At 40.1% G+C, this 23,875-nt stretch overlaps 2 protein-coding genes across 13 annotated transcripts in view; both read right to left on the bottom strand.

Annotated features, from left to right (window-relative positions):
* LOC116258037 (uncharacterized) overlaps nucleotides 1-23,875 on the bottom strand; it is an 80,538-nt gene that overhangs the window by 38,869 nt on the left and 17,794 nt on the right. For 8 of the 11 annotated variants that reach the window (XM_031635096.2, XM_031635106.2, XM_031635103.2 and 5 more), the window contains 2 exons: nucleotides 18,548-18,643; nucleotides 15,032-15,145 (listed from right to left, as the gene is read on the bottom strand). In XM_031635096.2, the coding sequence (XP_031490956.1) occupies nucleotides 15,032-15,145; nucleotides 18,548-18,643 (210 nt within the window). Of the gene's footprint in view, nucleotides 1-15,031; nucleotides 15,146-18,494; nucleotides 18,644-23,875 lie in introns of all 11 variants that reach the window. The other 3 variants (XM_031635104.2, XM_031635102.2, XM_031635100.2) reach the window with 2 other exon arrangements.
* Nucleotides 9,218-12,134, bottom strand: LOC126410254 (uncharacterized). 2 transcript variants are annotated; one of them, XM_050078849.1, is made up of 3 exons: nucleotides 9,958-12,134; nucleotides 9,663-9,813; nucleotides 9,218-9,566 (listed from the first exon to the last, which is right to left on the bottom strand). In XM_050078849.1, exons 1-3 carry the CDS (start codon nucleotides 11,348-11,350, stop codon nucleotides 9,278-9,280), a joined length of 1,833 nt encoding a protein of 610 aa, XP_049934806.1. In that variant the 5' UTR covers nucleotides 11,351-12,134; the 3' UTR covers nucleotides 9,218-9,277. The 2 variants fall into 2 exon arrangements, with proteins under 2 accessions (XP_049934806.1, XP_049934805.1); XM_050078848.1 differs by having other exon boundaries at nucleotides 9,221-9,566; nucleotides 9,663-9,867; nucleotides 9,958-12,125.

Raw genomic sequence — 23,875 nt, forward strand, 5'->3', positions numbered from 1 at the left:
TCAGAGTGAATCAAAGAGAAAACTTCATTGGCACGACTGGTGGAAATAGGGTACGAAGCTCTAACATGTTTAGCAAATTGACTTACATCACAAGATATCACAGACAAGTTCAAACTGGAACACAAATCAGGAAATAACTATTTCAATATTCCAAAAGGAAGATGTCCAAGGCGTTCATGCCAATACAAAAACAACTGAAGACAATCCTTTCTATTCTCCTCTGTTCTGCTGACAGCTGTCATAAGAGCGGTGGCCACACGAATGAGTAAAACGATATAAGCCTTCAAACTCCAAACCAATCCCAATCCTCTTCCTTGTCACCAAGTCCTGCAAAACACAACGATTTGCAGAAAATATGAGTTCACAATTCAACTTTTTTGTAATTTTGCTGACAGACAAAAGATTCAAGGGAAGATGAGGAACACGTAAAGCACCATGCACAGAATTTGCTTAACAAAGAAAGACTCCCTTTTCCTGCCACAGAGGTAGAGGAACCATCAGCAAAGGAAACACGTTCCTTTCCTGATGAGAGCTTATACTCATGGAAGAGCTTAGGATTGTCCATCATGTGGTGGGTGGCATCACTGTCAACAATCCATTCTCCCATACAAGAATTACCTTTTTCTCCAGAGATGGCAAGAACATGGTTAATCTTCACATCATCTGACGCTTCGTCCTGACCAACATTAATCCGACTTAGATAAGCACGGAGCTCACGAATCTGTTCAACAAAGAAAGAAGCTTTCCCTCCACTAGAGTTAGTAGTATCAGAAACAAACTTCTTCCCACTAGAGGACCTCCCTCTAATATTCTTTTCAAGATGCATGTCCCAACAAAACTCCATGGTATGACCTGTTTTCTTGCAGTGCGTACATTTCCGAGGAGGTCGGGCAGCTCCCATAGGAGCACGGCTAACCAAAGCAGACCTTTCATATATGAGGTATGATCCCCTTTCCTTCCACTTATAACTAGACGCCTTTACTCTTCAGCTTCAACACGGGAGTAAACATCTTCAATACTACACAATTCTTCTGAATTAAGAATTTTACTCCTTATACCTTCCTGAATTAAGAATTTTACTCCTTATACCTTCAAATTCATCATTAAGACCAGCTAAGAATAAGAAAACCCTATTCTCTCATTCTTTGGGTACATGACGTACCTGGTCTTGAGGGCAATTCCAAGTATCATCAAAGTAGTAGTCAAGTTCCTCCCATTTGGATTTCAAAGCCGCGTAAAAATCTGCCACAGAGAGATCCCCTTGCCGTAGCGCATAGACATCTTTCATTGGTTGATAGATTCGAACAGTTTTCTTCTTCTGGCCATACATTTGTTCTAAGATAACCCACATATCTCTTGCAGTCCTCTTACGAAGGATAAGGGCTGAATATCAGAGGATATAGAATTGACAATCCAAGATTTTACTTGGTTGTCCTCAAGGAACCAAATGTCCCAAGCAACACTAGTCTCTACCGGTTCAATCTTCCTCCCATTTACATAAGCAATTCGGCCCCGACCAGCAATCCCCATAGTGGCAGTAGACCATTGAAGGTAATTTTCCTTGGTGAGGCGAATGGTAGTAACTTGAACTGGAACATTCTCAGTTCTATAGGCCCCCCTCCCATTTACATAAGCAATTCAGCCCCGACCAGCAATCCCCATAGTGGAACATTCTCATTGAAGGTAATTTTCCTTGGTGAGGCGAATGGTAGTAACTTGAACTGGAACATTCTCAGTTCTATAGGCCCCAATTTCAGCCTGATCAGTATTAACAGTAGAGGAAGAAGATTCTGCCATGATCATGAATCAACACTGCAAAGAGAAAAATAAGGGGACAAGAACAGCTGTGCAGAAAGGCAGCGAACACGACGGTGGAGGGCGACCCGACGCAGGAAGCACGGGCGGCGCTAGGAGGATCAGGCGATGCAGGACGGCGACACTAAGCAGTGCTAAGGAGTAGGCACTGCAGGAGACTGGCAACAATAGGGAACAACGGCAAAAAACTGGCAGTGGTCGACTAGGAGCAAGGTCAAAGAACACTAGGAAGCAGTGGACAACGACGAAGCTCCACAGACTCCACGGGATAGCAGAACAACGGAGCTAGTCAGGGCACTAGGTGGAGCTTGGCTTCGCTGAGCGGCAATGCTGCAGGATGATCAGTCAACGACAACAAACAACAGCAGATGATGCAGGGACTCCACAGACGCCGGAACTCCACAGCAAGATCAAAGGAGCACTGCCCCGCATGAGGAACAGCGACAGGGAGAAAGCGACGGTAGAAAGAATCCCCAGCCATAGAGAAGGCAAAGCAATGTACCTCAGGCGACGATAGAATCTTGGCGACGCTGGCGTTGGGTGATGAAGGCACAATGTCGGGCGATGAATGCACAGCGTCTGGCGTCGGGTGATGAAAGGCACAACGTCGGGCGATGAAGGAACGTCGAGCGGTGAAGGAACAGTGTCGGGCGATGAAGGAGCGTCGAGCGGTGAAGGAACAGTGTCGGGCGATGAACAGGGTCGAGCGGTGAAGGAACAGTGTCGGGCGATGAACAACGTCGAGCGATGGAGAGCATCGGCCGAAACTTCACGGCAGACTAAAACTTTTTCCAGAAATTTAGCTCTGATACCATGTAGAAACAGTAAAAACGAGTAAAAACAGAGAACGAACACTGATGTAATGTGGAAAGCCCCTTAACAACAGGAAAAAAACCATGGGTGAGGAGGACTGGTGCCCACTAGCAACCAACACTCTCTCTTAGATTCTTCATTCACACAAGAAAATGAGTGTTACAAAGACACAAGTAAAGCCCAATTAGGGCTACAACCTAGACCGGGTCCAGGTCCAAACCCGGTTCCAGGACCCGTCAATAAATACTTCAACAGTCGAAAACAAGATATCCAGCAACTTCCAACTAATCAGCTATCCCTTTTACATGTCCCAAATATTCCATAATCGACATTGACCCTTTACTGAGATTCTGACCCTTTACTGAGATTTTGAGCCCCCTTCTTAAAATATAAAATACATGTCTCTGAAATCTGAGAATAGGTTTTGACAAGTTTGACCCATAACTATCATGTTGTACAGTCATCAGAAAGAGAAAATAACACTTCTTGAGAGCGCGTTAATGTGATATATGCAACAAGACTTTGATCTCGTTTCATCCATGTTATAAATTCCGGATTACGAATTTCCTGAGTGGAAATTGTCTCTCAGTCCCCTCTTATTCTTAATGTCTTGTTGAATGAATTGTGGTGTGATTGGAACCATCAAGATGCCCGTACAGATCTTAACTCCTTATGACAGGAGTGATCTGTCTTTTCCACGTAAGGTAGTTGGAGTAGTTCATATTTTCAGAAATAAGGTATGGTAAGAAGTTGGATGAGATACTGGATTAAGAGAAATATCCATGAGAAGTTACATATCTATTAACGTAGGTATATACTAAGTACTAACAGAAATATAAGCATGTTGTCAAGGTAGATGAAGAGTTATGAGCATAATGTTAGAATGGGTATAAGAAAAAACCAACCAGGAAGTTTCAAGTATATTCATGCATTCTCTTTGGTAAAACCAGCCAAACCTAACTCTGAGACCATGATAGATTTTGGGTACCGAACTATAACATACAATCAGTTTCAGCAAAGGAAATGCTAAGAGAGGGAACAAGAAAAGAGAAATGAGGAAGGGAGGTAAGTGTTCACATTCTCACACAGCCCATTTATATAATGATCCGTCTACACAATCTTCAAGAATCTAGAATGAAGCAATCACTTATAATCTAAAGTCTAGAATGAAGTAAACACAATAATCTAGAGTCTATAATGAAACCGTTACAAAAATTACAATCATGACCCTACCTAGATAAATGTGATCAGACCCAACATCTTATCATTAAGAACCACTAAAGCAGATTAAATGCCTTAATCTTGTTTCGTACTGTTGAATAATATTTATGTTAGGTGGTCTTTTGAATATTTAATAATTTTAGGAACAATCTTTTATTAATAGTTGTTTTAGTCTTGGACTTATTTTGTAATTTGCTGGTTTCACCCTAATTCTCATTTAACATGAGACTAAGGCAGATTAATGAGTATCGATCAAAGTTTTCCCTCTCTCTCTTTCTCAACCCTGTATCTTCTTCCTTGGTCTCACGTAACATGGTATCAGAGCAGGTCCTTCCTGGTTCTGTCTAACGCCTGCTACATCTCCTTTCATCTCTCGTCTTTCACCTTCTCCCTTCTCCTCTTTATCTTCTCCTCTTCATCTCTGTTCTCTTGCTCAGATCTGCTCATCCTCTTCATCTCTGTTCTCTTGCTCAGATCTGCTCGTGTGTAGCAGTTTGCCCTAAGGGACTGTGATGTGTGGTAGATCAGGGATCTAATCACTACTGACCATGTCATGGTAGTGATTAGATGCCCTAGATCTGGTCGTTGCAGAGCCTAAAGATTGTTGATGATGTGAAGATCATCTTCAGAGTTGGGTGTGACGCTACCATGTTGTTGCAGTCAAGGCAGGCTACTATAATTTTTCCTTTCATTTGATGGTTCGTGGATGTAGGAAACAATTATCAGCTGATGCAGCATTGTCAGATGCATTCAAACCCAGTCTTCGTTGGAGGTGACAGCACAAGTGGTCGGGAATTAGAAGATTCGCGAGTTTGTAGATGACAGCACAAGTGGTCATGGATTAGAATATTCACGAGTCAGAATTTTTTTGTGGATTAGTCGTGGTGTGGCAGTCAGCAGGCAGACAGCAGTCGGATGTGAAGGTATAGTGTGTTTGTGAGAGTTCTTTCTACAAAGATCTAACTGGATTTGTTCATTATTTCAATAAATTTATCAGATTAAGTATTGTGATTCAGCAGAAGTTTAATCTGTCATGACGAGTTTTTCCATCCATTATCTATAATTTGTTATGTGTTGACAGTCAATGCAATATTGTTTACTTCTGTTGTGTGGTGATAGTCGATGGTTCATTTCGGATCAGCATTATTCTACTATATATATTCTCTTTTGGCTGAATTCTTGGGGATAAATTTACAATGGCTGAAAATCCCAAACCTAATTTTTTCCATGAGTTTAAAATAGGAGGCAATCCATTTTCTTATGGTTCTATAGTTAAGTTGAATGGTCTTAACTATGAAATCTGGTCAAGGTCATCCATGATGTCAGTCACTAGACATCGAAAAAAATATTTATTTGAGGAAGATGAACCAGCAATCAAGACTGGAAAGTATGCTACTTGGGAAGAGGATAACAACATGCTTATGTTTTGGATAATGAATAGTGTTGAATCTTCTATTTCTCCTACCATTGCATATTACACCACTGCTAAGAAGATGTGGGATTCTTTATGTGAGACTTATTCACATGATAAGAATATGAGTAAAGTATTCCAAGTAGAGGAAGAACTATACAAACTACAATAGGGTGATATGAGTTTGCCCCAATATTTTGCAGCTGTCAAGGCCACTTTTGAGCGACTAAAATCCCTTCAGCCCCTATGTAAGTCGTGCTATAAGACTCATTATCAGCAAAGTATAGTTTCCAAGTTTGTGGTAGGTCTTTCTCCATAATATTCAGTGGCAAAGGCACAAATGCTCACTGGGAGTGATATCCCTGGTTTGGCAAAGGAATATAACAGGCCAAGTCATCTGGCTATTACTCTACCTCCGTCTGTCAGTGACACACCCACATCGGCATTGGCGGCATCCAATGGGTGTGGGTCAAGTTCTTCCACTGTCTATAGAGGAAGAGGTACAAGTTGGGGGATAGGAGGACGTGGCCGATTTCAATGTACCCATTGTGGAAAAATGGGTCATGTTGTGAAAAGGTACTGGGATATCTATGGTAGATCATCTGGAGGCTCACAGGGAAGAGGGTTTAGGACTCTCACAGGCAGAGGTACTTCATCATCAATCCCTACATGAATGGCTCAGGCAGCAGCCGTTGGAGAGAATCTAACTACATTTGAGTCTTTATCTCGTAGCATGAATAAGGCAAAGTACCAGCATATATTATCTCAAAGAGTTGCTTCATCTTCCTCATCAGTCTCTACCTCATCTGGAATAGTTGGTTCTCCTCCACAATTTCACATGACTCAAGTACAGTTTGGATGATTGATTCAGGTGCATTGAAGCATTTTTGTAGTTGATCATATTTGTTCTCTTCCTTGACCAAGTTTGATCAGCCACAGTTTGTTAAATTAGACGATGGCAGATTCTCTCCCATTCTGGGAAGTGGTGATCTCCAGAGTTTCCTACAAACCTGTTGTCAGTGCAGCAACTAACCTCTTGTTTGCAATGTAAAGTCATGTTTGACTCTAATTCTTGTGTATTTCAAAACTTACAAAGTGAGAAGATGATTGGTGGAGGCCATGAACAAGGAGAGTCTACCTATTGTTGATGATTATTCTAAAGTCAATTGGGTGTTTTTGTTGAAAAAGAGGTCTGATGTCATATGTATTCTCAAAAATTCCATTCTAAAAATAAAGACTCAATTTTCTTCTGCTATCAAATGCATTCGCACTGATAATGCCTTAGAATTCAGAGCCTCCAATTTAATGCAATTTTACAACAATCATGATACTCGACAACAGTTTACATGTCCCCACACGTCTCAACAAAATAGGGTCGCTGAGAGAAAACATTGCCAACTTCAAGACATGGCTCGTACCTTTATATTGCACACTCACCTTCCTGCAGGTTTCTAGGGAGATGCCATACTGCTGATCAATCATTTACCATCCTCAACCATTCAAAATGAAATCCCCATCCAACGAATGTTTCCAAATCGACCTTTATTTGAGCTTCCTCCAAAGATGTTTGGTTGTACCTATTTTGTTCATGTTCTTGGCCTACACAAGGACAAACTTGTTGCTCAGTCCATCAAATGTGTTTGCATTGGCTACCCTTTCTATCAAAAAGGCCACAAACGTTTTGATTTCTTAACTCATAAGGAATTTATCAGTGCGGATGTTGTCTTCTTTGAGTCTGAACCATACTACATCTCCACTTGTCCTCCAAAAAAGGTGTCATCTTCCGTTCCCCTTCCTATTCCTCTCATCTAATTGGAGTCGGTTCCCTCTCACTTTGAGTTTGTTTCTCCTTCCAACAGTTTGTTTATGGATCATCCACAAACTTATATCCGTCGACATGAGGTTCCCATTGCCTCTCCACCAGTGTCTCCTCAAGAGGCAAGCTCCCATGAAAACCTGCATTATGGCACTCATGGCTCTGATGGGGTTGATGACCTTGCCATAGCTCTTCGCAAACGCAAACAATAGTGTACTCTTCATTCTATATCCTATTTTGTTTCTACTAATAATATTAGTGGTTGCTTGCAGTAGTTTGTGTCAACCTTGTCGGTGCACTATGTTCTCTCTAGTCACCAACAAGCATTACTTGACCTGAAGTGGCAGCAAGCTATGCAGGATGATATGGAGACTCTACTGCAACAAGGGACATGGGACTTGGTTGATCCTCTTGCTGGTTGTGATGCCGTTGGCTCCAAATGAGTTTTTACCATAAAGTATCTACCCAATGGCTCAGTTGAGCGCTACAAAGTTCGCCTTATAGCAAAATGGTATACACAAATATATGGTGTTGATTTCTTTGAGACTTTCTCTCCTGTGGCAAGATGGGGATCATACGTCTTATTGTGTTAGTCACAGTGCATTATGATTGGCCCTTATATCAGTTGGATGTCAAAAATGTTTTCTTATATAGGGATCTCGATTAGACTGTTTATATGCAGCAGCCTCCTGGCTTTATACGTCAAGGGGAGTATGGTAAGGTATGCAGGTTGAAAAAAACTATATATGGCTTGAAACAAAGTCCTCGTGCTTGGTTTCACAAATTCTCCGACATTGTATTAGAATGTGGATTTAAAAGGTCCCAGCTAGACCATTCATTGTTCATCAAAAAAGGATCTAGAGGTACAGTTGTGCTAGTAGTGTATGTTGATGATATTGTTTTGACAGATGAATGTGAGCAGGAGGTAGCTCTAACAAAGAAATTCATACAAAAACACTTTGTTACCAAAGATCTTGGCTAGCTACGTTATTTTATTGGCATTGAAGTTGTTCATACTAAGGAAGGAGTGGTGTTATCACAAAGGAAGTATGTTCTTGATCTTTTACAAGACACAAGGATGCTAGGAGCTAAACCTACAACTCTTCCTATGAACCCATGACTACATCTATATGATGATGACTCGGAAGAGATAGCTTCACAAGCCTACAGATTGTTGATTGGTAAGCTTCTTTAAGTGACAGTGACTCGACCAGATATTAGCTTCGCTATGGGAAAATTAAGTCAATTTATGAAAAAACCAAAAATGTCATATTGGGATGGAACTATGTTGATTCTCTATTTAAAATTTAATGTCCTACCCTGGTAAAGGCCTTTTCTTCAAAAAGGTACATCTCTTGATGTTGAAGCTTATAGCGATGCAGATTATGCATGCCCAGTTGATGACAGGAAGTCTACCACATGGTTTTGTGTGTTGGTAGGATGCAGATTATGCAGGCCCAGTTGATGACAGGAAGTCTACCACAAGGTTTTGTGTATTTGTGGGAGGAAATCTGATTTCTTGGATGAGTAAGAAACAAAATGTTGTTTCTAAATCTAGTGCGGAATCAGAATATTGTGCTATGGCTCAAACAGCTGCCAAAAATGACTTGGTCTAGATCCTTACTTGAGAGTCTTGGTATTTCTGCTTCTCTACCTATGAAAATGTTTTGTGATAACAGAGCTGCCACTCACATTGCCAATAATTCCATATTTCATGAGAGGACAAAGCATATTGAAGTAGATAGCCATTACATTCGTGATATGGACTCCATGTTGTAAAACGCGTATCGTAAGCCGTATCGGTCGGGCTTTAAGATACGCCGTATCGTAACGTATCGTAACGTATCGTAAATTTTTTTCAAAAATTATTAATAAATCAGAAAAAATTTAAAAAAATTCGGAAAATTCATAAAAAAATCAGAAAAAATTAAAAATAATAAATTGTTCATAGAAAACATGTTTGAGATAATGATAGACTTATTATTGCTATAAACTTACGCGTTCATCATTCATAAACATCAAAATTCATAACAATAATACAATATCATTCAACAAAGCATAAGGCCATAAGCCATAAAGTGATAAAGTCATAAATGATAAAACATTCAATCAAGTGTTCAACAACCATAGATTCATAACTCTTAAGTTTTTGATGCATATAAAATGAAAGCACTCTTGACTTGACTCTCATTCATGATTCATCATTCATAATCTTCATCATCTTCATCTTCATCTTCTTCTTCTTCTTCATCGTCAAGAATTGGAAGATCTTCACCAACATATTCAGCACCAGCACCAGCAGTAGCAGACTCTCCTTCATCAACAAAGCCTTCTGTTGCTTCAACTTCAAGGTTGAAGCATTCAAGATCTTCATCATCAAATATTGTAGCTGGTTCTTCTTCAATCCATGGCTCTAGATCGTCAAAATTTTCCAAGTTGATAGGATCGAACTGAGATGTGTGCTTCCTTGCTAATGATTTTTCTAATTCTCTACATTAAATAAGAGAAAATTTGTTAGTATATAATTTCATATAAATATATTGTACAAAAAATGTAAACATTAATTAAGCTATATGCCTATATTACCTTTGTTTCAACCTCATATTATATCGAACAAAGACAAGGTCATTCAACCTTTTATGTTCGAGCCTATTCCTTTTTTTGTTATGGATATGTTGGAACACACTCCAGTTCCTTTCGCATCCACTAGCACTGCATGTCTGGCTGAGGACTTTGACTGCAAAACGTGCTAAGTTTGGACAATCAAACTCATACCTATTCCACCACAAATCTAAACAAAAATATAACAAATCAATGTGAAAGTTTTAAAAGAATCAAATGTAACAAATGCAAAGTAAATTAAAAATTTCTATGTATTTACCTGGACGCATCGTTGTCTTGGCTCGAACAGCGGCAGGTAGTCCCATGTTCCGAAAACAACTATCATATAGATCCAACTCATTGTGCACAGCATCTTGTTCTGTAGAATCTTCCACTAACACATTAATACAATCTAACAAACCATGCATGACTTCTCTGTCCTTAAATGTAGGAGAAAATCTAATTGCAGGATTTAGATAATAAGCTACTGCATGAAGAGGTTGATGAAGCTGTCCAGTCCACCTTTTATCTATAATCTTCCATATGGACATATATAACTTTTTCTTTTCCTTTAAGTTGTCTCGAATTGCCTCTTTTGCTTTGTCCATAGCCTCATATAAGTACCCTATAGAAGGTCTGTCCTCGCTGTCAGCCAACCTGAGAACCTTAACTAATGGAACACAAACCTTCAATAGCTTCACACATGATTCCCAAAATAGGTTATTGAATATAATATCCACAACTAAAGAAGCATTTCTTTTATGAGCATGTGGATATGCAGCCCATTCTTCACTAGCAAACATCTGTCTCAAAGGAGTTCTTTGTTTCACCACACTCTGCACAGTCAATACATTTGTGGCAAATCTAGTTTGTGCAGGTCGTATTAATTCAACTCCTTTTGTAAATTTTCTCATCAAACTCAATACATATGCATGATTATAGATAAATTTTGTTACCTCTTGACATTGGTCAATGGCTGATTTCATATCATGCATCTCATTAAGATCTTGAAGCATTAGATTAACACAATGAGTGGTACATGGACTCCAATAAAATGTTCTATACTTTTGAAATAACAAATCTCCTACAGCTCTATAATTTGCAGCATTATCTGTAATAAACTGTACAATGTTTGCAGGTCCAACTTCTTGTACGACATTATCAAAAACATTGAATAAAATCTCAGCAGTCTTAGGAACATCAGACAAGTCAAGAGATTTCAAGAACATTGTACCTTTAGGGCAATAAACAAGAAAATTTACAAGTGTTCTTGACCTTGTATCAGTCCAACCATCTGACATAATGGAGCAACCTGTTTCCTTCCAACATAATTTCAACTCATCGCAATGCTCAGACACTTCTTTGACTATATCCTGAAGAATTTTGCCCCTCAACTGATGATATGATGGCATTTTGAATCCGGGGCCTATAGAAGCAATTGCATCTGTCATGGCTTGGAATTGAAAAGAATTAGCTGCATTGAATGGAATACATGCATCATAAAACCATTTCCCTACCTGCTTTTGTGCATGATATAGCATATCTTTAGATGTCATAGCAGCACGAATCTGCGGCTGACCACCTGGGCTGGTATATGAAGGGAGAGCCAACACTAGACTTACCAGTAGGAACTCTACCACTAGGTGGTCGCATACCACGCCTGGCCCTAACATCTGTTGTGCCTCTCCTCTTCCTTCCCGTTATGCCAGATCGACCTCCTTCATACATAATCCCTTTTCCTCTACGATCTCTACCTCTTGAGGTCTCCAAATCTGTTCTTAGACTGCTATCGTCTTCATCATCACATTCATAAGCTTCTTCCTCTTCTTCTTCATCTCCCAAAGGCACATTATAGCCTACATCTGCATCTTCAATTTCTTTTTGTATTCTCTTTTGACGTAAAGCATGAAGCATATCTAAACATTGTTGACGCACAAATGGAGGCAAAGGTTTGTTTGGTCCTCCAACACAAGGAGACGCATCTTTGGAGGTCCCTGCCAAATGGTGTTTCATTCTAATAATCCCTCCTGAAAGTGTATTCCCACAGAAGCCACATTTGAGTTTCAAACGGTTATTCTCCTTCACCCTTTCGCACCATTGCTATGTAGGATCCATATCTTCAAAAAAAAAAACGAAATCCTATGGTAAACTTAATGAAAAACACTCAAAGTCTTCAAATCTACGATTATACGGTAAAAAATTAAGAATACATGGTAAGAACATGAGATTTCATACCTTACGAAGAAGAAATGTCTGAAATGAAGAAAACCCCTTTCCTTCCCACGAAAATCAAGCACCCACACACAAATCGACCACTTAATCTTCGATTTGACGATGAAAATCAAGTTTTTCACGGTAAAAATGAACGATCGCCCTCCCTCACGGCACTATCCAAGCGTTAGAAATGAACGGAAGAAAAATTTGAAAAAGAAGCCGAATAAGTAGGTCTCAGCCCCCTTTTGCGTTTTTAGGCCATATCGTACGATACGGGGTGTATCGCCCCGTATCGTACGATACGGGCCCTGTATCGTACGATACGTGCGATACAGGGCCGATACACCCCCTTTTTACGATACGGGGGGTGTATCGTATCGTTTTCTTCAAACGATACGACCCTGTATCGTACGATACGACCCCGTATCGTACGATACGTACAACATTCATATGGTTCAAGAGGGAATCACCTCCACCATACATGTAGCCTCAGAAGATCAAACAACTGATATCTTTACTAAAGTCTTGCTTATTGCAGAGTACTCTAGATGTTGTGTCAAGTTAAGCATGATTAACATCTATGCTCTAGCTTGAGGGGGAGTGTTGAATAATATTTATGTTAGGTGGTGTTTTGAATATTTAATAGTTTTAGGAACAGTCATTTATTAATAGTTGTTTTAGTCGTGCACTTATTTTGTAATTTGTTGGTTTCACCCTAATTCTCATTTAACATGAGATTGAGGTAGATTAATGAGTATCGATCAGAGTTCTCTCTGGGGCCTTCGTTTAGGCAGTGGATCATGTCGCTTGTCACTGGGGCCCAGCTTGCGGTCTCCTTCAATGGGAAGTGTGGTGATTTCTTCTGTCTCGAGCGTGACCTCCGTCAAGGTTGCCCGTTATCTCCCTTGCTTTTCAACTTGGTTGCTGAGAGCTTTTCTGCGCTTTTCCATCACGCAACGGTCGTTGGCTTCCTCACACCCCATTCGCTCCCCCACTTACCGTCCTTCTCCACCCTTCAGTATGCTGATGATTTTCTTCTGTTCGGCAGTGCTTCTCGCCAGCAGGTTGTGAGAACTTGTCTCATCCTTCGGGTCTTTGAGCTCATCTCAGGTCTTTCTATCAATTCCGCCAAATGTCACCTCTCCTTCATTCACGCGGATCCGGCCACGGTACTTCTCGCGGAAGCTTACTTTGGGTGTAAGGCTACTAGTCTGCCCATGGACTATCTGGGGCTTCAGATTACGTTGTCGCCTCCTGCTCCTTCTTTTTGGGATGGGGTGGAGCAGAAGCTTACGGATCGCCTTCAGTGTTGGCAGGGAAAGCTGCTTTCTCTTCCAGGTCGGATTACTTTGGCTAAGCACTGCCTCGCGTCGGTTCCTCTCCATGCTTTGTCTGTCTTTCGGCCTCCTGTGGCTGTCTTGCGTAGGTTTGATAAGCTTATTCGTAAGTTTGTTTGGGATGGTGATCGACCTTCAGATCGCCTTGCGCATTGGGATGTGGTTGCCTTTCCGCGTCTTCTTGGGGGTGCTGGGGTTACCAACCTTAGTCGGGCTTGTGAGTCTTCCCTGTGTTCTTGGTGGTGGCGGTTAGCTACTGAACATTCTCCCATCACCCAGTTCATTAGTTCAAAATTCGACCTGCCTTCCCCTAGCGTCTGGCATAGTTCTATATCTCACATCTCCCCTTCCCACTTTTGGTCCGACATGCTTTCTGTCCTTCCTCTTTTCCTCCGCCTTGCTGACCTCTCATCGTTCACGTCCCCATCCTGGCCCCTTTCACCTACCCGTGAGTTCACTTTTTCTTCTTGCTACCTGGCCTCCTTTGGTCCCTCTGTCGCGTCACTCCCCCCCCGGTCTCTTTGGTCTCCTGGCCCATCTCCTCGAGCCATTGCTTTTGTCTGGCTTCTTCTGACTGGCCATATCAACACTTTTGATCACATACAGCGCCTTGGCATCAGTTTGGCTAACTAGTGTCCCTTATGTCTTGTTGCGACTGAGTCTAGGGTCCACCTTTTTACTTCTTGCCCTTTTTTCTTTAGTGTCCTTGCTTCTACTTGGCCTTCCCTTGTTAGTAATCTTCCAAACCCACCATCCATTCGTCTTTTCTTCCTCTTTTGTCCTTCCCCCCACCTGATTGCTTCTTGGGGTCATGTCTGGAGGCCGTGGCTCATTTCAGCTTGGTGGCGCATTTGGGTGGAGCGCAACAACAGGGTCTTCAGGGGCACCTTCTCTTCACCAGATTCTGTGGCTCGTCTTGTGCAAGGGGATATCCAGTTCGCCATTCGGATAAAGCGCCGCCGCCTGACTGCGGTTGGGTGACTGTGCCGTTTCGTCTTTCTTCTTCTCTCTTATTTTTCTGTGCATTGTATTGTTTATTTGTTCCTCCTGCTTGCGTAATTTTGTTCTTTGCGGATTGTTTTTATAATTAGGGGACCTCTTGTCCCCAAATTTTGTTATATATTCCCATTTTATCGGCTCTCTCTCTCTCTCTCCCTTGGTCTCACGTAACACATACCATTAATGTTCTTACAATTCAAGCTCTGTAAGCAATTATGGCTGAAATTGAATGAAGCTATTCTAGCATCATTAACATCGCATGCACAAAACTGTTCAAACAAAACTGTCTCGTCTATAAGATAATTCTTACTCTTAGAGTACGTGGAATTTGTTCATAGGGTTATGTGGTTTCAGAAATGGCACTTTCTCACAATCTAGACCAGCATGTACAAAAAATACCAGGACAAAGCTTCCTCAATGAGGTCAAGCTTCCATAATTCCTCCACGCTTAACAATTATTCAAAGTCAAAAAAATCATTATGACCTTGTGTGCTTTTCAACTGTCATACTGGCAGTTCCCAATTTAAAGAATTTAATAATACATTAGAACATGACATCAGGTTTTGCTCCATGAACTGCTAAAGTTGGTTATCAAACTGCCAATTCAACCTAGTGCTTTGAATAGATCGTCAAAGGACCTCAAAAGCAGCTTAAAGAAACATGTGCTTTGAGAAAGGAATAAAAATTAATAAACTGACCTTGCAATAATGTGTCAAGATGGCATTAGCACCAAACAAACAGATAATGATAACAGGTTTTCCAAAGTAATAATGAAAAGGAATCAGCATACACATCATGGCATACCTGCAATGGCAGGATGATTCGCCATAGTGTCTTCAGAAAAAAGTAACGAGAAGATAAATAAAAAATATCAAATGGAAATATGAGGACCATAAAAACAGCAGTGTACAGGAGTACCTGAAAAGGTTCAGAAGAATGCTTAAACAAATCAAGTATGAAAATTAAAAAGAAAAAAGTTAAAAAACAGTTAAATCAAATTTATTTAACCACTTAAACCGGTTTAAGATTCAAATCAAATAGAATGAATGCTACAGAACTATGACTGCCACACAGAAGTATCATTTCAATGAGCTTATACCTTAACTTGTAAATATTATGTCCTGCAACTGAATTCTATAATTTCAATAAACACAACCAAACAGTGCAGCACTGTGAAACATGTTAAAGGACTTTTAGGGCTGACAGTCCAAAGCTCAAAAAGTAGTTTTTTCCCAGATTTATGTATTAATCATTTTTTTCTTTAACCAAGCAACACTTCCTAGGTGCATTTTTCATGTAGATATGATGTAAATGTCATATCCTGCAATGGAATTATATAATTTCAATAAACACCACCAGATTGTGCAGCAATGTGAAATTTGACGGAAGTCACTTGAGGGTTCATACTCGAAAGCCCAAATGTCTAGTTGTCTTTTTCAGTTTTGTGCAGTAGTTTCGTGCACTGAGAAAGTAAAAAATGTGATACAGTGAATATATGAACTGACTTAGACAACACCCTACTGAAATGTAAAGCCCATCTCAGGTATATTTTGCAATCTAGCAGAAAATTTCACAAGTCAAAGATATGAGAAAAGTAGAAGACTGATAATTGCTTTAGTAGCAAAGATGTATGAAATAAGGAACTTAAAGCAGTGCTGGAGTGGCATCCTCTAATCAGATAGATGGTGAACTGCTAATCATTCTTGAACCTATGACTTTTCGGAAGAAATAAGACAACAAGACCAAAAAATCCAAACCTTGTTGAAATTTGACACGGAAAAGGAAAAAATGTCTTCCTTGCCTGAGATGACATCTTTTGTAAAGGTTAGACTCACAGTAGCCAATATTGCAAGTATTGAGTGCATAAATCATTCTTCAGCATCATGAAAACATCTCATAACGTTGATGGGACAGCGGGTGATTTTTCAGGAGACAAGGTTTGAAATTTGAATCAAGAAAAATTAATATGGCTACTGTTATTTAATGTTGCCTGTGAACTGTGAAAGTAAAACACAAGAACAAGATAGCCAAAAGGGAAGCTTACTAGCTTAGAGAAACAACAATGAAGCATGAAGAACAATGGTTTCAAGGCACATCTGAAGCAGCCAGCTATGTGCAAGTAAGAAGTTAACAAAAACCCTTTAATAGACGAAGTTAAGATCTATGTAAAACTAAGTACATAATTTTCAATTATATATGTATTTATATATCATTAGACATTTAAGATGTTTTTTCCAGATCTCCCCAGACTGAGCAAAATAGGGGGGCATGTAACAGGAATGCATCAATTTGACAGAGTATCTGTTCCAAACAGAATACATGTGGACACAGTTCTGATAAACAGGGGATATGATTAAATCCTTTTTGTCTTAGCTTTTCCTTTTCTCTTATTTCTTAATGTAGAAACAAAATTATTTTGAATCTTTGATTGTCACAAGTATCCCCACTTCTCAAAACATCAGACTAAAAATGAACCAAGGAAAGTGGGAAAAACATCAACTAAACGCAATCTAAGTCACATGGGTGCATCAAAATGGCCCCCGCACCCATGTTGACACAATGCGGCTGGAGGTGGAGCCAGGGGTGTGGCTTTGACATGCTACTGGATGCAGATAATGCATGCCCGGCATGGTCAGCTGCACCCAGACCTAGACCCAACATTGTCCTCTTTTGGATGTGGTAATGTCACATCCTGCCTAATTTTTTTAACTTTTTTCTCTTCCCCTCTCTTTTTTTTTCCACACACTTTCTTTGCCTATCACTGACAATTCTATATCCTTTCTAGACTCTTCACTCCCTCTTTCTCTAACATTATTGTAATTTTTTTCTCTGTCTAGAGGTTTCTCTTTATTTTTGTCTATTTTCATGTCTGACAGCACTATATCCTTTACATAGAAGAAGGCAGAGGTGTCTTTTTTAAAAGAGACCAAAAATGCACCCTATCAAAAGACTGACAGGGTGCACCAGGACACAACCTATTTTTTTGAAAAGAGAACCCTGTCCTTTTCTCTAAAAGCACAATGACGATACTAATTTCTAAAAAGTGACAACCTATTTTATTTTCAAAAAAAGATTTTTTATTGAGTACGCAATTTTGAACTAACATAGCTTTATATAAAAAGGTTGACTAAAAACCTGAAAAGAAAATATTGTAAAATTATGACAATGAATAACTGAAAAATAAATTATATATATATATATAGTCACAAAAAATGCGTAATTTTTGAAAAAATGCGAAATTAAATGCATTTTTAAACTTAAAAAAATGCGTTAAAATCGAAAAAACGTGTTTTTAACGTGTTTTTTTCACGTTTTTTCTCATTTTTTAATACCAAACAGTTTTTTTTTCATTTTCTATTTTTTATTTGTTGCTAATCTACTTATCTTTTGATGTCTATGTTATTATTTTCTCACTTATTTTATTTTTCCTCCATTTTTAGTTTTTAAAATTCTTAAAAAATTACCATATTTTTCTCATATTTTTCCCGTATTTTTCAGGCTCGTTGCATTATACCTGAGAAAAACCTCGCTGTTTAAAACTCCGAAACGTTTTTGTGAGTATTATATCCTTTCAATACAAGAGAAATAAAAAAAAATAAAACAAAAATATATAGGCATTTTGGTGTAGCAAATGCAATTTTGATAGCTAGCAATTTCAAGTATCTCAAGAATATCTATATACGTGGCAAAAAAAATGTTGGATATTTTGAAGAAAATTTTACAACTAAAACTCATAGGCAAGAAAGAAGTTTATAGTGACGAAAAGAAAACAAATATACCAAAATTTTCAAAGATATTCGTGCGTGACAAAACTGGAATTAGTATTATGACACCTGTTCAATTGTTTCTGGTATTTATAGTATAGCATACATCTGAAGATTATCGTGCTATTCTCAGTACATCACAATGCCAGATACAAAACAAATTTAAAAAGATGACAGTCAGTGAACAGATACATGTACAAGTCTCTATAAGAATATACCAAAGTTCTGAAAAGCTTGTAAGACCAAAATAAAAAATGTCATGTTATTTCATATATCAATCTTTTTATCTATGTCCAACAAGAAACTAAACTTACACATGTTTTATGGTGTCCTATGGCTGCACTTTCCTATTCTAAGGTTATAATTTATTTTGACCAATAAACGAACATACTTGGTACCAATGCAGCAAAATACATTAGTTTTATGGGTTCAAGGAGAGATCCATACACATTCTGTGTGTGTCAGTGAAGACACAATGAAAACAAAATGTGTACAATAATTACCCATATAAGCATGTCGAGCATGCAACGGACAAGAGAAAGGATAGATATTATACTGGTTGTGAAGCAGCCAAAGACACTTCTCCATGAGAGTATAAATAAAGGTATGCAGTCATACTTGTCGGAACAATAATGGTCATCCATGTTGCACACTGCAAATATACCAAGAAAAAAGCATACTTAAAGTGCACCATTGGAAAACTTCATCAATTGTAACTTAAGCTGCTAACTAGCAACGAAAGATAAGAGCCAATATTGCAGACAGCATATAAAAACCATGCAATAGCAGAACTTTACCAGTCAGTTGCATCAAAAAAATGAAGACAATGAGATAAGAAATTCTGGCACAAAAAAGATAGAACACCTTCAAAGGAGAGTATTAGCTAAAATAGAACAAAACAATTGTTGTTGTGTACTTATAGTACCTGACCTGGCCAAACGAGTACTATGGGACACTTGAGCAGCCAGTCTAGGCGTTGCTTGGGAAGAAAGAGAGATCATAATTGATGTAGAGTTGAGTTGAAAGAGACAAAGCATATAAGTGCAGATTGGCAGTTTCCTGGGCTTTGATGTCCCATCGAATGGGGTAACCCTCATTGCATTAGGCTCTATGTAACACAGAAGAGCAGTACCCACACCGTGCCGGTACGATACCCGTATGGATATGGGTACGTACTCAGGTATGCCCTGGGTACTGCATTGACCATATGCACCCGAGTACGTATACGTCCATTTTTAGACTCGGTCAAAGTTGACCAAGTCCAAAAACGTCCACTGTTAGGATTTAAATTTTTAACGTGGTTTACATTTTTTACATTAAAAATATCATAAACGTTAAAAGATAACGCAGAGCCTTCGACGGTTCTGCATTGTCACCCATAGCGACTGACGGCAAAGGTGATTCTCTAGCAAACGCAAACGGCAAGAACAAGCTCCACTCTGGCATTTTCACCCACAAGACCGACGGCAGGAACAAGCTCCACTCCAGAGATTCTCTGGCGAAAGGCGAACAGTGGGAACAAGCACCACTCTAATGATTCTCCAACAAACGGAGGGAACAAGCGCCACTCTGGTGATTCTCAAGCGAAAGGCGGGAAGTCGGGAACAAGCTCCACTCCAGAGTTTTCACCCATAGCGACCGATGTCTTTTTTAATGTTTTCTGTGTTTCAACCATAGCAGAGTCGTCGACCACACCGATCGAAATCTGGTTCTCCATCGCCTCACCCGCCGCCGTCCGACGGCATCCCCTATCAACCTGCAGTAGGTATTTTCATCCTTCGTCGACTTTTTTTTAGATGGTTTGTGTGTTTTTCTAGTCTACTATACATAATCTGTTTTGTGTTTTTTTAGTCGCCTAATATGACGTGCACTTACATGATGGAGCTCCAACAGCTGCATGTGGCAGCTCGAGACCAACAAAGTTGTTACAGCCGGCAGTCTTTGAGAGAGAAAAACTTAACTCCATTCACTAACCCTAATCTCCATAATAAAGAGGTTAGGGTAGAAAAGGGATTTACAAATTACATCAACCAAAAATAAGGAAATGTTTAAAGAGACCTCATAACTATTAAATATTACAAAGAACCACCTAGAAACATAAACTCTTCTAATTCAACACTCCCCCTCAAGCTGGAGCATACATATTAAACATGCTGGAAAAGGGAGTTTATCATTACTGAACAAATATTGTCTTCATAATGCCCTGCATGTTCCCAATATTCCCGTAAATCTGTTATCTGTCAGCAGTATTACCAAAGAGCTAAACTGTAATCTAATTTTCTCAGCTGATCGTTGTTTCCTGCAGGACTTGGGGACGGGGCAGAAGATTGGGATTGGTTCGGCTATTGATGGCCTCTACAGACTGCCCGTACAGGTTGCCTCTGCTTTGATTTCAGCCACTAGTGGACAGTTGCCTGGCGTGGAGGACAGATCCGCCATTATGCGCTGGCACGAGAGACTTGGTCACCTTCCATTCCTGTTGCTTAAAAAGTTGTTTCATAGGATGTTTCATTCTGTTTCTTTAGACACCTTCGCCTGTGAAGTGTGTCAGTTGTCTAAGCATGTTAGGGCCTCGTACCCTATTTCGTTCAATAAAGCCAACCGTCCTTTTGCTTTGGTTCACTCTGATGTTTGGGGTCCTTCCGGAGTACCCACTTGTCATGGCTTTCATTATTTCATGACTCTTATTGATGACTACTCCCGATGTACGTTCGTGTATTTGTTGAAAGAACGTAGTGAAGTTCCCGACATTGTCAAAAACTTTGTTGCATTTGTTGAAACTCAGTTCCAGACCTCTGTTCAGGCCTTCCGTACTGACAAAGCCCGAGAGTATGTCTCTCAATCCCTTGATGACTTCTTGCGAAGCAAGGGTATTATTCATGAAACATCCTGTAGCTACACCCCTCCTCAGAATGGCGTGGCTGAAAGAAAAAACCGTCATTTGTTAAATGTTACCTGGGCCATTATGTTTCAACGTCATGTCCCTAAGAGGTACTGGGGGGACGCACTTCTCACTAGTGTTCATCTTGTTAACCGTATGCCTACTCGTGTGTTGAATGGTCATTCCCCTTATTCTGTATTGTGGCCTACTCAGAATCCCTGGCCTTTGAACCCTCGGGTGTTTGGGTGTGTTTGTTTTGTCCATGATCATAGTCCCACTCTCAAGAAACTTGATCCTCGGTCCATCAAAGCAGTCTTTTTGGGGTATTCCTCCACCCAAAAGGGATACAAGTGTGTTGACCCTAACACTTCTAGAGTATATGTCTCCAGGGATGTTACTTTTCATGAACATAAGGCATACTTTCCTGCGAATCCTCTTCAGGGGGAGTGTCTAGGTGACAGAAGGGAAGAGTATTCTTCGCATCAGTTGATTCAGTTCATGGATTTCTTGGATTATACGGTTAGTTCTCCAAGTGTGAAAGACGCAGTCAGTGATGACAGAGACAGTCAGATGGAGGGGGGCCCTGTGGAAGAACAGTCCCTTGATCACTTATTTGGTCAGGTTTACAACAGGAAGAAGAAAGATGTGATGAAGGACGTTGATGTTACCAATCCCAATCTTCCCAATCTTGTGAGCTCCCCGGATGATCCAAGTCCAGTGAATGAAGAATTTCCCATAGCCCTGCGCAAGGACACCAGGTCATGTACTTTTCATCCTATTCAGAGATTTGTTTCGTATGCAAAACTCAGTAAAGACTACAAGTGCTTTGTTACTTCTTTATCTATGGCTGTTATTCTCAGGTCAGTGGAAGATGCCAAGGAGGATCCTAAATGGCTACAGGCCATGACAAAGGAGATGGACGCCCTGAAAAAGAACAATACGTGGGAGGTTGTTGATATCCCCAAGGGAACTCACTTAGTTGGTTCCAAGTGGGTGTTTAATGTGAAGTACAAACCTGATGGCACTGTAGAACGCTATAAAGCTCGTCTTGTTGCTAAAGGGTTTAGCCAGAAATATGGGATTGACTATCTTGAGACGTTTGCTCCCATGGCAAAACTGAAGACCGTAAGGGTCATCATAGCTCTTGCAGTGCAAAAGAAGTGGAGCATGGACCAACTTGATGTCAAGAACGCCTTCTTGAATGGTCACCTTGAGGAAGAAGTCTATATGAGCATGCCGCCTGGATATGCTCAGAACGGGAAGTGTTGTTATCTTAAGAAAGCTTTGTATGGTCTCAAGCAGTCCCCTAGAGCTTGGTTTGAAAGACTAAGGGTTGTAATGAAGACTAATGGATATAAACAGGGAAATGGTGATCACACCCTCTTCACCAAGCAGAGAAATGGTCTGGTGAGCCTTCTACTTGTATATGTTGATGATATGATTGTCACAGGTGATGACGAAGAAGAAAAAAAGAAGATGAAAGAAATGTTAGCTGCGGAATTCGATCTCAAAGATCTGGGTAAACTAAGGTATTTTTTGGGGATTGAGATCGCGCGATCTGAGACTGGACTTGTTATGAGCCAAAGAAAATACACTTTGGATCTTCTAAAAGAGACAGGTAAACTAGGATGCAGGCCCTTTCTTACTCCAATGGAGTCTGGCACAAGAATAAGTATCAAAACTGGGACTATCTTGGATGAGGAAGGAAAAGGGAGGTATCAGCGACTGGTTGGTAAACTTATTTATCTCACTCTTACTCGCCGGATATTACGTATGCTGTGGGTGTGTTAAGTCAGTTTATGCATGCCCCTACTGATTGTCATTGGAAAAGTGCTGAAAGAGTATTGGGATACTTAAAGAATGACCCAGGGAAAGGACTGCTCTACACTCGACAAGATCAACTCAGCATTGAAGGATACTCTGACGCCGACTGGGCAGGATGCACAGATACTAGAAGGTCTACCACAGGATACTGCATCTTTCTTGGAGGTAACCTGGTGGTATGGAGAAGTAAAAGACAAGAAGTTTGTTCCAGGTCCAGTGCTGAGGCTGACTACAGGGCGGTTGCTATGGGGGTTACAGAGATGTTATGGCTCAAAATTCTTTTAGCAGATATTGGGGTTAAAATGGAAGAGAAGATGAGGATGTATTGTGACAACAAGTCTGCTATTAACTTGGCAAACAATCCGGTCATGCACGACAGAACCAAACATGTGGAGATCGATCGCCACTTCATACGGGAATGCATAGATTCAAAGGAGTTGATTCTGCCCTATATGAAGTCTGAAGATCAAGTTGCTGATGTCTTAACTAAGTCTTTATGTACATCTCAATTTGAGAAAAATGTTAGCAAGCTTGGCATGTTTGACATGTATGCCAAGCTTGAGGGGGAGTGTTAAAATATATTGTAATGGGGAACCGGGTCCATATCTGGACCCGGTCCTATGGGGCACGGGTACCGAGGCTGGCTCGGTACCCTAGGCGCCACTCTTTCTCTCCCTCCTATATATTCTTCACTTACGTGTAATTGTTGAGTAAAGTGAATATTATTTTCTCTCTCCTAGGGTTGCGGTTTGCCCCTAGATCAGAGCTTCCCTATGGTTTTTCACCTCTTTCAAAGGTTTTCCACGTATATCGTGTGTTCTTTCTCTGCTCTCTCCTTGTGGTTCGTGTTTCTACATGCATAAAAGAAATGCTTCTTTAGTTGTGGATATTATATTTAATAACAAATTTCGGGAATCATGTGTGAAGCTATTGAAGGTATGTGTTCCATTAGTTAAAGTTCTCAGGTTACATGAAAGTGAGGATAGACCTTCCATAGGGTACTTATACGAGGCTATGGCTAAAGCAAAAGAGGCAATTCAAGACAACTTGAAAGGAAAGAAAAAGTTATATATGCCTATATGGAAGATTATAGATAAAAGGTGGACTAGACAACTTCATGAACCTCTTCATGTAGCAGCTTACTATCTAAATCCTGCAATTAGATTTTCTCCTCCATTT

Source organism: Nymphaea colorata, chromosome 7 (genome assembly GCF_008831285.2).
Source record: "Nymphaea colorata isolate Beijing-Zhang1983 chromosome 7, ASM883128v2, whole genome shotgun sequence".
In the NCBI taxonomy this organism is placed as follows: domain Eukaryota; kingdom Viridiplantae; phylum Streptophyta; class Magnoliopsida; order Nymphaeales; family Nymphaeaceae; genus Nymphaea; species Nymphaea colorata.

Coding starts and splice junctions, on each gene's coding strand:
- LOC126410254 (XM_050078848.1), bottom strand. CDS start 11,350: ATGTTAGGGCCAGGCGTGGTATGCGACCACCTAGTGGTAGAGTTCCTA. Junction 9,868..9,957: donor CAAGACAACGATGCGTCCAG/GTAAATACATAG, acceptor ATTTTTGTTTAG/ATTTGTGGTGGAATAGGTAT. Junction 9,567..9,662: donor AATATGAGGTTGAAACAAAG/GTAATATAGGCA, acceptor TATTTAATGTAG/AGAATTAGAAAAATCATTAG.